The sequence below is a fragment of the Miscanthus floridulus genome, chromosome 13 (assembly GCF_019320115.1).
Source record: "Miscanthus floridulus cultivar M001 chromosome 13, ASM1932011v1, whole genome shotgun sequence".
Taxonomy (NCBI): domain Eukaryota; kingdom Viridiplantae; phylum Streptophyta; class Magnoliopsida; order Poales; family Poaceae; genus Miscanthus; species Miscanthus floridulus.
The window spans coordinates 5354733-5369111 of NC_089592.1; the positions used below are offsets into that span (position 1 = coordinate 5354733).

General features: G+C 47.8%; 1 protein-coding gene across 2 annotated transcripts in view; it reads left to right on the top strand.

Moving 5' to 3' along the window:
• Positions 1-11572, top strand: part of LOC136501658 (uncharacterized) — a 54846-nt gene extending 43274 nt beyond the window's left edge. For both annotated transcript variants that reach the window (XM_066497170.1, XM_066497171.1), the window contains 2 exons: positions 8779-10423; positions 10762-11572. In XM_066497170.1, coding sequence (XP_066353267.1) covers positions 8779-10423; positions 10762-11352 — 2236 coding nt within the window. In that variant the 3' untranslated portion in view covers positions 11353-11572. The remainder of the gene's footprint in view (positions 1-8778; positions 10424-10761) is intronic.
• The last annotated feature ends 2807 nt before the right edge of the window (positions 11573-14379 follow it).

Sequence of the window (14379 nt, forward strand, 5' to 3'; positions counted from 1 at the left end):
GCATGGTCCAAGGCTTTTAGCATGGCCGCAATCCCATCGTGGAGACTCTCCCGCTCCATGCTCTCAGTGGCATCATCGAGGGTGAAGAGTGTCGATGTTGGGTCCCACGGATTCCTCCACTAGAGCAGGGGCTCATCCCACATGGGCGAGTGGCTGCCCCCCGATGTCGGAGCCAGGGATGATTCCCTGCCGGTCCTCTTTGCCACCACCATGACGCCCAAGGACCCCTCAGCCACATCCCCCTCTGTCCAGCCCACGTCGAGCTCCATCACTCAGGCTACCGGTGGCCCAGATCGTGCCGCTGCCTCAGGCATCGCCATGGTTGCATCTGGGTATGTCTTGCCTATCATAGCTGCTGCCATCTCTACCTACATTGGTAGGGCCTCGACTGGTGGCATCACGCCCATCGTGGTTGACGCCACAAGCGCGGTCGGTAGCTCTATCCACCCCGTCGTCAGTAGCGGAATCACCTCCGTCGCTGGCTACTTAGCAACCTTTGATGGCATCCCTCAAGCCTTGGCTCCTGCTTGTCCCGTAGAGGGCACAGGCGCCACCATGGGCGGTGCATGACTGGTCGACGACGCAGTCACACCAGCGCTGCTCCCGCCCAAAATGGGTGCGACATCAACTGATGGCTACCGCCTTACTTGAAGGGTGACGCTCTTTTTGGCTCCAGCGCCAAAAGATTGCGCTGCCTCAAGACACTGCGAGAAAGAAAAGCATGAGTCATGATGAAAATAGAGAAAAACAGAGGAATTGGTGACTTACATCAGCGCTATTGGGTGGTGGATACGTTTGGGGGTGAACCCCTAGATCCCTGCTCCTCCTTAGGGGGGTGGGGCTGCTTCAAGCACGCCCCCTGCTCCCTAGCAGAGGGGCTTGCCTCGCTTGCATCTTGGGGCACGACGGCAGAGCCACCCTCCTCCGCTGGCACCTCGGGCATGGCGGTAGGCCCGCTCGCCCCCGTTGGCTCCTAGGGCAAGCTGACTATCCAGCCTGTCTCCGTTGGCCTCTCGAACGTGCCCTCCCCACCATGAAATGGGAAGGGCCCCGACCCCTACAAGGACGAGCGGATACCTATCACCACATCCTCGCTCTCCAAGTCATCACACTCGGTGTCACCAACTACCTCATCATCGTCCTCCTCATCATTGTCATCGTCACTATTAGTGTCCTCCCCTTGCTCCCGCGCTCGCAATTTCTGCTGCCTTTTCTTCCTCTCGTCCTCCTTCGCCTTCCTCTACCGCTCAGCCTTGACGCGATTTGCCGCCCTCATGGATGGATCCCTCGGCAGTAGAGCTAGGAGATCCATAAGGATGAGGTCCATCGGCTAGTCCCCCCATCTCAATGTCAGTTTCAAGAGGTCGAGAGATCAATTGAAGAGGAGGCATGAGGAAAGGAAACTTACAAAGATGATTTAGCCCAGTTCCAGCCCCATCGAAGGGTGTCCCGGCACCAGGTACACAAAATCAAGAGGGACGCCTACGTCATCCTGAGATGGCTCCATCGCCTCCTTGATGCGCTACGTGACTTTAGAGGGGGAGAGCACTCCCTCAGCCAGCACCATCCTGACAAATGATGCCTCAGGCGCCATCGCATACAGTGGAAGCATGCGCCTCATCAGTGGCGCCACCCTTCTCACATGGTAGGCCCTGATGATGCCCGACCCTTTTAGGCCCCTCTCCTTCAGGATACAGATGGCGACAAGGTGGTCCTGGATCTTCTTCTTGTCCTTCTCCAGGACACCCCACTTCCACAAATCCAGGGCCTCTTCGATTAAGCGCCCGAAGAACTCTAGCAGGGTGGCAGTAGTGTCATTCTTGAGATAGAACCAATGCGAATGCTACCCTTTGTTGGAGGTCGACAGCCACATCGATAGGTACTCGCTGACTCAGTTGTTCTGGAGGTGGATGCCGGCACATCCCATCGGCATATTGAACTCCTGCTTCTTCTCCCTCTTCTTCTAGAGGGTAACGGTGAATAAGTGCCACCACAGATCAAAGTGGGGACTAATCCCTAGGAACCCCTCACGCAGGGCGATGAATGCCACCATGTGCTGGATTCCATTAGGATTAAGGTGTTGTAGCTTAATCTTGTAGTAGTACAATAGCCCCCCAAGAAATCTATGAGGAGGGGTAGTGAACCCTCGCTCATGGAAGTGCGCAAACGACACCATGTAGCCAGCGGGCAGCAATGGCACATCCTCCTCACCGAGCAGTAGCCACTCATCCATGGTCCGCATGCAGAGAAGACCGTGATGGATGAGGCCCTCCATATGCTGAAACGTGATGTTAGAGCGGCACCATGGATCCATTGGAAGATGGAAGCAAGTGAACACAAGCTCGACGACGGCCGAAGACACAAATGCAGGAAGCCTAGGCGATTGGCGGCAGAGGTTGCAGATGCAAAGGCTAAAAGGCAAGGTAAGAAACCCTAGGGGCGAACCCACTTGTTTTATAGGGGCGATGGACACGAGGAAACCAACTGTCTGCCTAGATCTCTGCATCCACCATGATCTGCTATAATGTCATGCCACGGGATATGCGCACGCAATCCCTATCCTTTCCCTCGAAAGATGCACTAGACATTTCACCTCCCTAGGTGAGCCATGACTCGTTACGAGTAAGAGGAATACGGATCAAAAAATGCCTTTATGGCCCGTTTGAGCCTAGGGGTTCGACGGTTGGCCCATCAGCAAGTTCGACAGCCACGCCAAGCACCCTTGCGATTGGGGATGGAGGGAGATGGGCCCCGCAAGCAGCCAGTACCTAGGCGCACGAGCGCCATGGACATCTCAGCCCACGATTGGGCCTCATCCAGGCTAACCTTAGCTAGATCCCCATGAATGGGATGCCTGGACCCCAATCGAGCTATCCAGCTAACGAACCACCAAAACTCACGGCCATACCCGTGAAGCGTTTGACCTTGGTAAGAAGGAATCACCGTTCCTAGAACATGCCATGGGCGACAAAGGAAGGCTAGGGCCCTCAGGGTCCTCCCTTACACAAACCCTCCGAAGGAGTATTCTACTCCTCCGTAGGCTCGGGGGCTACACCCACTGGGTGCGCTCGCGCGCCCCCACTAGCAAGTTGAAAAAACCCCCAGGTGATTCTACCCGAATCGCCTAGGGGCTACTGTCGGGGACCAATACTAGGGTATCCAAAGAGGAGGAGATAATAATCATCAATGGTTGATTCATCTGAGCGATTAGGAGCGCGACTACACCTCTTGCTGGGCACCGCCTTGTCTGTCCATCGAGGCTACGGGCTCCACCTCGTCCGACCCTCGAGGGTTGTCTCCACCTCAGTGGACACTAAGGCCATGGGCTCCACCTCACCAGACCCCCTAGGGTCGGCTCTGCCTCAGCTGACTCCCAAGGGTAGGCTCCACCTCGACCAACCCCTGAGGGCCGGCTACGCCTCGGCTGATGTCTGAGGACCAACTCCACCTCGCACGACATTTGAGGGCTGGCTCCACTTTGGCTAACTCCTATGGGTAGGCTCCACCTTAGCTGACTCCCGAGGGTAGGCTCCGCCTCGGCCAAACCCTATGGGCCAGCTCTGCCTCGCCCGATCCCTCAAATATAGTTCCTAACAGAAGCTCATGTTGCAACCAACCACTACGGGCCAGAGAGTACCATTCAAGGTCAAACTTCTGGCATCGTGCAGGGAGCGGTCACATCTCAGCACGACCCATCCCCATGACATGTCATTCTAGGGAACTCACATCGCCCATAGTGATGGACACATCGTCACTGTGCTTCCAACTCCCTACCTAACCACCGTCCAACGTAAGTCAAATCGGCGTTAGTTGACTGGCACTGTACCACTACCCCCCTGCATGGCTTTCTATCAGGGGACCCTCTGACCATTCCGTCTGCTCGGATAGGACAGAAGACATGAATGACGCACGATGCCCACACATAAGCTGCAGCAGCCAATAGGACCCCTGGTATGATGCCACTGCCACCATGATCTACAGGGTCAGCGGGACCCACGCGAAGAGGAGAACGGCGCACCTCCAGAAGCCTTATTTCTCTTTCCTTTTTCCTCCTCCATTCGGTGGTAAAAAACCCTACTTCCCCTTGACCTATAAAAGGGAAAGCCGGGCGTCCCACTAAGGGGATCGATTCATCAAACAAACACACCGCATCACACTAGAGACTTGGGAGCTATCTCCCTCTCTTGCCAGTTTGTAACTCTCTACTACAAACTCAATGCTAGTAACACGAGCAACTCAAAACTAGACATAGGGACATTTGGCCTGAACTAGTATAATCCTTGTGTCCTCTTAGCACACCATCTGGGTCAGAGACGCAATATACAAATTTACTAGCCGGTGCTTACTCAAAACACCAACACCTAGATTCTCGAGGTCCAGGACTCTCAATCTAATCTCATTTAGTTGGTGTTGTTTGATCCAGCAGCATCAAAACAGGGCCACCGTTATATCCCTTCCATAGTCAAGTTCCCATATCTCTACAATGATGCCAAAGTATTGGATCTTTTGCCCCACTCCATAGAGAACTTCTATTCGAATGTCATTGTTTTGGTTCACATATTTACTATCCTTTGCATGGGTATAGAACGTGTACCCATTGATGTCATAAGCTTTCCAAGATGTCACTTGTCTCGATGGCCCCTCCGCCAACCTACTGATGGTAATAGAGTCTATGGTTTCTCCAGGTGGTATGTTTTGGTCCTTCAACCCTGCTTGTGCTGTTTCATGACCCAATCATCTGAATGACCATTTCTCTCCTCCATAATGATAGCCAAGTTTTCATCAATGTACGGTTGCATCAGTTGTGTACTCTGCAAGACACTATAATGCGTCCGACTCACTTCTTTATAATCATGGTCGATGAACACTTTTCTACCACTAGTGCCCTTCCTAGCTAGCCTACCCTTGTGATGAGAATCAGGTTTACCAATCCCTTTCTATACTTTTAGGTACTCTTGACAGCACTCGATAACTTCTTCAGTACTATAACCCTCTATCATGGAGCCCTCTAGGTATGCTCAATTATGCACGTATCGGCTTAGAACCAACACGAACCACTCGTAGGACCACATTTCATGCAAGTAGCAAGGGCCCAACACCTGTATCCGATGAACCAAGTGAATCATGAGATGTGGCATTATATAAAAAAGCAAGAGGTAAACACATCTCTAGTTGGTTTTGTGTCTCCACCACAAATTCATGTAGGTCACTCAGCTCTTTCTTGCCAATCATCTTCTGTGAGATCTTTGAAAAGAAGTAGCACATGCGGGTGATGGCCATTTTCAAGAACTCTAGCTTTATAGCCCTGATTGCAATAGGTAGAAACACTGTCAGCATCACATGACAATCGTGAGCCTTGCAGTGTGTTATTGACAAGTCCTTCATCGACACTAGCTTCTTCACATTCGCTAAAAACCTAGTTGGGACTTTGACCCCCCTCAGGAAAGTGCATATAGCTCTCTTCTCTTCTGGTGTTAGGTTGAAGCACGCCACGGGCAGAGTGTATTTTCCATTAGCCTCAGGTACCGGGTGAAGCTATGGCATCATGTTTAGCTGCACCATGTCTTTCTATGATTTCAGACCATCCTTTGACTTGCATGTGTCCATCAAGGTAGCAATGAGACTCTCAAAGACATTATTCTACACGTGCATAGCATCAATGGCATGGGGGACCTCCAAGTCTGGCCAATAATGCAAATACTGAAAGAAGATCGATTGTTTCTTGAAAGGTACGCCTTCAATAGGAGGTGTGCTTCTATCTCTATTCGTCCCATCTAGATTCTTCTTTCCATAGATGACACGTATGTTTTTCACCATTATGTACACATGTTCTCCGTTATGATGTCTCTCCGGAGGGGGTTCAATCCCTAGGGTGTTGTCATAAAATCTAGAGAACAATAGGCTGCGGTACTTGTGACTTGTCTTTAAGAAGCACCGATTCCTTAGGTAAACTATCTTCTTGGATGTATCCAGGAACACCCATGTAGTACCATCCAAGCAAACTAAGCATCCCGTCTTCCCTTTGATCTGTCCAGACAAAGCAAACAGCGCGGGGTAATCATTGGTAGTAACAAATATTATTGCTCTACATATGAAGTCCTCCTTTTAGAATGCATCATACATCGGCTCCCCATGCCTCCATAGCATCTCCATTTCTTGCATCAAAGGCTCGAGGAACACGTCTATATCAATGCCGGGTTGTTTAGGGCCAGAAATAAAAATAGTGAGGAGAAGGTACTTTCTCTTCTGACACAACCACGTTGGGATATTGTGCATGGTCAAGATCACTGGCCAAGTGCTATGGTCGCTCATCCTCTCATTGAAGAGATTCATTCCATCGGTGCTCAAGCCAAACCATACATTCCTTGGATCATTGCTGAATTCTTTATGCTTCTCATTGATCCTTTGCCACTAGCTACAATCAGTCGGGTGTGCAATCTTATCATCATTCACCTTGCGCTCATCATCCCACCATATCATGAGTGTGGCTTCTTTAGGGTTTAGGAAGATACGTCTCAAGTGGTCGGTCACTGGTAGGTACCAAATTACCAAGGCAGGAATTTTTCTCTGCTTTGCATCGTTGCCTAATAGAGTGTCCTCTAGGGGCTGAGATTCTTGTACCACCTTTTTCATACCCTTCTTATTCCTCTTTCTCCCCGTGGAGGCTTTGTCCCCACTATAAAGGCCATTGCTCTTGTATCGGCTGGCCCCACACCGGGGACATTTATCCAGTGACCTGAATGTTTTGCCACGAAAAAAGATACAGTGGTTGGGGCATGCATGGATTTTTTTCAACCCTCATTATAAATGGACTTATGACCTTCTTCGTTTGGTATGTGTTGGCGGGAACTGAGTTTGATTGTGGTAGGACCCATGACATAAGACGCAATAGATCATTGAAACTACAGTCTGACTAGCCATACTTAGCCTTCAGGATGAGTAGCTCAAGCACAAAACATAGAAATGTTCAATGTGTCTGACAACCCTTTTCAACACCATACATAGTCTTCTTCGATGCTTTTGTAACCCTTTTCAAATTTTCTAGACCTTTCGGGCTCTTTAGTAAAATCTCTAGTCTAAGGACCCGAATTATTTCCTCTAAATCATCAAAATCATCTTCATCACCAACACGTGCTCCCCCATCATTATTGTCACCACCTTCATCATTACCATCCCAACCACCAGCATCACCACCTTGTTCATTGCCAAACTCAGGATCCATTCGTACATCAAGCTCTTCTGAGTATTGGGATATGTATTCTCGGGTTTCAGCGTCGTCGTCTTCATCATCGTCATCATTATCAACAACCGTTGTTTCACCATGATGAATCCACACTGTAGTCCTCAACAAATCCTCGCACAATCAAATGTTCTCTGATGATACTCACATCTGTCCATGCCATAAGGTTCTTGCAATCTTTGCAGGGACAAATAATTGTACCCTTATTCTCTATCAACGTCGCTGCATGCTTCTCTGCGGCTTCAATAAATTTGTCTACCTCTTCATGGAAACCTGCCTTGAACCTTAACGAACCATACATCCCAATCTTTTAAAACACAACAATCAAAGAAAATACATTAAAGGACTACTAATTCAGATATATATGTAAAGGAATCAAATTAATAATTAATTACTTGACAATAATTCTATATACTTCAGATATATATAAATATAAAATAAATTACATGAAGCATATCAAACGCACACCATGGTAAAGGGTAATTAATTAATGGCCTATTTATCAATAAATAATTAAAAATATATATTTATTAATTAAAATAAATAATTTCAAAGACAACAATTTACAACAATTAATATTTTACCCACTACCTTTCATGCAAACCCTATTCCAATTTCATGAAACATAAATTTACAAAATTAAAATAAAAAAACAAACCCTAGATCTAGATCTAAATCTACATGTACATGAAATATACATGAAATAGGGTGTAATCTCAACTAAAATCAAGCAAGATCGACTAATAAAGGGTGTAATCTCATTTATCTAACTAATTTACACTAATAGCTTCAAAACTAGAGTCTAATTTGCTTCATATAAAGCTCAAGCACCATAAAAGAGAGAGAAAAGCAAAACTCTAATTACGATCACTAACCAACCATTAAAACTTCAAATAAAGGCTTGTAATAACATTTTCTTACCTAGTACAACCTCTTCACCAAAGTATTTGAGATCAAAACCTCCCCCTTAGTAGAGCAATTTTTTGGAGGAGCTCAAGGGCTCCCAACCTTTTTTGCTCGGGTTGGAGACAGTGACCCGAGGTGGAAGAAGGTGGCTACTATATATACAGCGGACATTTGTAGGGGTGGCTGGTGATTCAGCCTTCCCTACCAATTGACATAGCAGGGGCGGCTGGTAATAGCCGCCTCTACATACTAGCCGTCTCTATATACTAGCCGCTCCTACAAATCGACGTATTTGTAGGGGCGGCTCGTATTACCAGCTGTCCTTACTGTGCCATTTGTAGGGACGGCTGTTGTGCTGGAGCCCGAGCATATCACTGTAGAGGCTGCTCCAATGCCAGCCACTCCTAAAAAAAAGCCCCGTTGCTACACACTGTTTTTGACGTAGTGCCGGTAGGTAACAAAGAAAAAAAGAGGAGGGGGGGGGGGGGGGGGGGAGAAAAGGAACAAGGGGACATGCATGTATTGCGAAGTTGCAATGACTAAAGTAATGAACTCTTCCACTAATGACGTTGGGAGGTGCGCACATGAGATGGGTAGGACACTGACGGACTATGCATGCTTGTTGCCCGCAGGATTTTCCAGGACTGGGAGGCCAATCTACAATATTTCGTGGAATTTTGGATAATACTATTCAGTACCGGGGACTTCCTTATCGCTCGTATTCCTGCACTACTAGTAGTACTAATAGTATTGCTATGGCCATTGACGGTCCTGTTTTTGTGCGTCTGGCTGTTCTACGTGCTCGGGCCATTGGCCTGTGCAGGGATCTCGTCATGGCGCATAGCGAAGCTGAATCACGGTTATCACATGGATGGGACTGACAGCATGGCAGACATGATGGCAACACTGAACATATTCTATTCACTTATTATTTTCCAAGGCGCCATGTTCTTGGTATTGCTACTACCTATGTACATCTACGAGGCAAATGTGGTCAGACGCCTCCAATCACTGGAGCAACTGTCAGAGAAGTGGGGCGAGGATGCCATCGGCAGGTACATTTCTGATATCAGCGCGAAATGCAGGAAGGATCCTCTATCCATCAAGGGCATGGACTTGATCAAGTACGGCGCTGTGTTGCTGGATTCTGAATCCCAGGAGGACTACCTGTATGGTGCAAGGCTACTCAGTGCCTTCGTTAACAAGGGGGAAGATGTGAGCCGGGTGCTGCTTCCCTCGAGACACAGGATTCAGAGACTGATAGATTTACTTATGATAAGCAGCAGCAGCAGCCGCCGCCGCCTAGATGAAGCCTGTGTTCAATTCTGCCGCGGTAGATGCTATGCAGTGACCGGCAGCCTAGAAGATAAAAAGGAGATTAGAGAGCTCGCGGCGACGATCGTGGCCGATGTTGCTGCCCACATAGATGATCTATCCAATTACCCTGGGGCCATGCGGTGCATATCCTCCCTGTTCCAAGACCCTGTCCCTGATGACCCGCCCCTGCATCAGCAAGACGAAGACATAGGACCAGACTGGCTGGAGCGCAGGAAACTGATGATGGACCAGCAGAGAATGGCGATAAGAGAACACCGTCATCGGAACAAGAGGGAAGGAGGTAGAAGCAACCAGCTGGTTCAGCAAGGCTTGACCATCCTCGAGAGGCTGGCGTCCAACAACGACGACAACCGCAGGATCATATGCAGCACACCCGGCCTCCTTCCCAAGATCACGGCACCCGTCTACTCAGCGACCTTAATTGAAGCTGTCAAAAATAAGGCATGGGCTGACATTGTAACCAGATGCCTCAAGGTGCTGTACCAGCTCATCCGCGCTCCAGACGGCAGCCATGAAATCTTCTCAAATAATGTTCAGGCACTGAGCAACCTAAAGAGCATTCTTGAACTGGGCAACAATGAAGCTCATCACCAAGAACTGAAGCTGGTAGCCATGGAGATCCTCACAGAACTGGCACTGGATTTGTCTATCAACCTCACCGAGGAAATAAAAGAGGTGCTCGTCACAAAGCAGCTGCAGCTCTTCTTCCTTGCTAATGGAGATGGTGCCGCCATGGCTGGGAGGACACTGGTATCCCTGTCAGCTAACAGGAAAAGTAACTCTGCCCTCATCATGACCACACAAGACGGCATTATTGGTTGTCTCACTGGAATACTTGATGGATACAACATCACACGGAGAACAATAGCAGCAGAGATAATGGCGAACCTGTATGCTCACTGTAATGTGGACAGTACTATGAAGGAAATACTGCCAAAGGTGAGTGTGCAAGTATATTATAGATTTTTAGTGTGCAAATATATTAATCTAATCAAAATACATCAGTAGCACAACACTTTCGTTTTAATTTTTCTGAAAATAATAAGTATACTTTGAAGCATGTTAAGTTGTTAACATAAAAGTTTTTTTCTCTTCTCATTTAATTACAAGCACCATGTGCGCATTGATTTGAATTCCATTCCCATTCATTTTACAGGAGACTTCGTTTCAAGAAAAAAAATACTGTTCTGGGCTTGGCACCCAGAAAATGCTAATGCACTAAGAAGCCATTACAAAAGAAAAACAGCGAGAACTAATAAGTAATTTTGTCATTGCAGGTCCTCGGAAAAATAATGTCAATTAAAACAAAATCGCAAGAAAGAAAAATTTCATTGGGCGAGAACAATCCTGCTGCATTAGGAGACGAGGAGAACCAGGGAAATTCTGTATCCACAAATAATGAAGAAAGGCAAAGCATTTCTACAGACGGCGACCACACAGAAACAGAGGAAATTTCTGATCAAGAAAGAGAGGAGGAAGAAGCGTTTTTGTCCCTTGCACAGGTCATATGTGATAAGCTGGACAGCGCAGATTTGGATGGTGCAATTCAGATTGCCGTTCAGAATGAGAACAATGCAGGAAGTGAGGAGCAACGACGTGAAGCATTTGTGGAAAAGCTCAAGACCGTAATAGACGACAACCGTCATGCAACAGCAGATTGTCTGAGAATTGTGAAGCTTTGCGGTCAGATTGCTAAATCAGTGATGCTGTGCGAACAGTATGTGGAAATCTTCAGAAACAAGGGATTTAAGAGTTCACTTTCGGAAGCTTCGAAAACCATGTCTGAACTTGAAAGCTGCATGCTCTTCACTGGGACTGATTTCGGGCTCAGGAAGACCGTCAAGCCCCTCTTTTCTAAAATTGAGTAGACTTGGTCAGAGATGTAGCCAGCAACTTGTGACCGGTAAACCCTTTGCACTATTCCTTGCTCCGTCACAGGACACTAGTGTATCTCTAGTTGTCACATGTATCAATGTATGTATGTGCTTTGCTTTGTTTCATTTCTCGCTATTTTTTATGGAACATATATATTGGAGTGTTGTTTTCACACTAATTGTATCTGTTCTCTGAACAATTGTGCTACCGTTTTCCTGTATGTGCCTGGAATAATTACTTTGGTATTAAAAGTTCACGTGTCAGCCATAGTACAGTGTTTTCTCTCACGACAAATCAGCAAACAGTATTTTCAGCATGACTTTTCAGCGAAGCGAACAATATTGATGTGCATGCTGGTTCCCAAACCTGTGGGTGTGGTGGCAATCCTGGAACCATACCTCGCAACGCTTCAAACTCTTCTGATTAACAAGCTTTTTTATCTTTATTTTTAAACATTTGTTGAGCTATATATTTTTCATTTTTCCACTATGTTTGACACAAAATAAATAAATAAATAAATTGCAACTATGAATATTTTCTAAGTCAACTTTAAATACTTAAGTGCATGAGATGGTTGGCCTGACTTACTCTAATAATGGCATGCATGAGTAGAGAAATACGGTATATGTGTATTTTTATTAGCTTTTACCTAACGGGCTGTGGAGGATAGTTGTTTAATAATGGCATGTGTAGATAATAGAGAAACATGTATCAGAGTATTTCTAGTTCTTTTTCCGCTTCCTTTTCAATACAGTAATGCTACCATTAAGATGTCCCGAAGGCCGGACGCCTCGCTCCACTCACTGCCGCATGCACTGCTTGCCTAAAAAAATAAAATCAACTCCCGCACGCATCGCTCCGCTCCTGCCCTTACCCCTTCCGTGCTCCTCATCCCCTGCCGCAACGCAACAACGCCCGGCGTCCTTCCCTATCGGGAACCCCCAACGCCCGCAGATCCGGTGGCCCTCTCCCATACCCCTGGCGAGATCCATGGAGTGGGAGCGAGATCCACTCACCTCCGGCGAGATCCATGGAGGTGACGCGACCGTGTTGCAAAGGAGTGGGTAGCTCTCCTCCACCCCCGGCGGCGCCCTCCCCACCCCCGGCGGCGCCCTCTCTCACCCCAGTGACCGAGCTCCCCCTACCCCGGCAGCCATGGCGCTCAGCTCCTCGCCCCCCATACCCCACCATCACCGAGCCAAGCCCGGTACTGGTGGCATTGGTGGCGGGTGCTCGTGTGCCACCGCTCGCTGCCGGCTCCGACCCCAATGGCTGGAATCGACCGGCCTAGGCTTCCCCTACCCTATGTTGTAAATGTATGTTTCTGGTGTTTCAGTTGTTTCAAAGATATGTTGCAATTATTTCTTATGGATGTTGCAAAAGTAGATCAGGGGATGTTACATATGTTGCAAGTATTTCAGAAGCATGTTGCAAGCGTTTGTTCAAAATGTTTCATCTGTTTCCAAACGTATGTTGCAATCGTTTTTTATCTAGATGTTGCATATGTTTTCACACATATGTTACAACAGCATGTTCTAAATGTTTCAGCTCTTTTAGTCTTATGTTGCAGTAAGTGTTTTTTTATGTTGCAATTTTTTATCAAGATGTTGCATATGTTTCAACCACATGTTGCAAAGCGTATGTCCCAAATGTTTCATCTGTTTCAAATGTATGTTGCATTCGAGTGTTTCATGTTGCAAGTGCAGACCGCCGGTGTTGGTGCCCATGAGGACGGGCAGGGCCAAGCCGTGGTCACCGACGCGTGGAAGAGGCGCGGGTCGTCAAGCGGCGGTGTGGGGAGGAGGTGAAGAGGCGCAGGTCGTCAAGCAGCGGTGTGGGGAGGAGGCACAGGGCGCGTGGTGCTGTTGTGGAAGAGGCGGGGCGAGTCTTCCCGGCGGCCCGGAAGAGACGGGCGCCGTACCGGTGTGGAAGAGGCGGGGGCGAGTCATCCGAACAGCGTGGGCAGCGGATCTGAAGCGGACAGTTCGGATGCGAGCATGGGAAACGGAGCCGGCGCGAGCGGCACGTGAATCCGAGCGGACGGAGCAGCCGCGGGTGTCCAGACGGACACAGGCGTGTGGACGCTGCCGTTTTCAAAAAGAAAAGAGCGATTGAGAACGTACATTCCACAAACGAATCCAGCTCATCTCGATCCACAAACAAAAATCCACGTATATGACTGATATACCAAAGAAAAGCGACACTGATCTGAATTGAAGGGGTGCGGGTCCAATAAGACAAGATACAAAGCATGGTCTATCCATGCCTACAAATATTACACACCTGCTCTGATTCTGTGATAAACATTGAACAGTCCTTGCAACCTAATCCAAGAAAAAAAAAAGCAAGCTTCATCCAAATCTAATCTGACCTATTCAGATAAGTCGTCAGCATGGCACCGAGTACAGTGCTCAACCACCGTCAGCCTAACAGTAGATGGAACTTCAGTGCTTGTTTAGTTCCCAAAAAGTTTTTCAAAAAATGCTACAGTGCCATTACAGCGAATCTTCCGATACGTGCATGGAGCATTAAATGTAGACGAAAAAAAACTAATTGCACAGTTTGTTTGGAAATTGCGAGACGAACGTTTTGAGCCTAATTAGTCCATGATTGAACACTAATTACCAAATAAAAATAAAAGTACTACAGTAGCCAAATTCTCAAAATTCACGAACTAAACACAGCCTCATCTTCAATGTACGTTCTAATTGCCGCAACCCCTCTACGCGCTTCCATGAGAAAATCTTTACTCATGGGAGTGCACCTGCCACCGGACATTGCGCTATCACACTTAGGATCACCATAAGTGGTATCCAGTGTGAGCCGGCCAAGTGACTTTGCGTTCCTGAGAATATAACACGTTAGCTCAACCAAGCTCTTGGCTGAGTTGAAGCCTTTGAACCTCAGTCTTAAGGCGGCCATGGTGCTGCTCAGGCATCTGCCTCAACTGCAAGGAGCCGTCTCCGAAAATTGATTCATGATGCATACTTTCCTCAGCTACCTGTGTGGGGTGGAAAAGA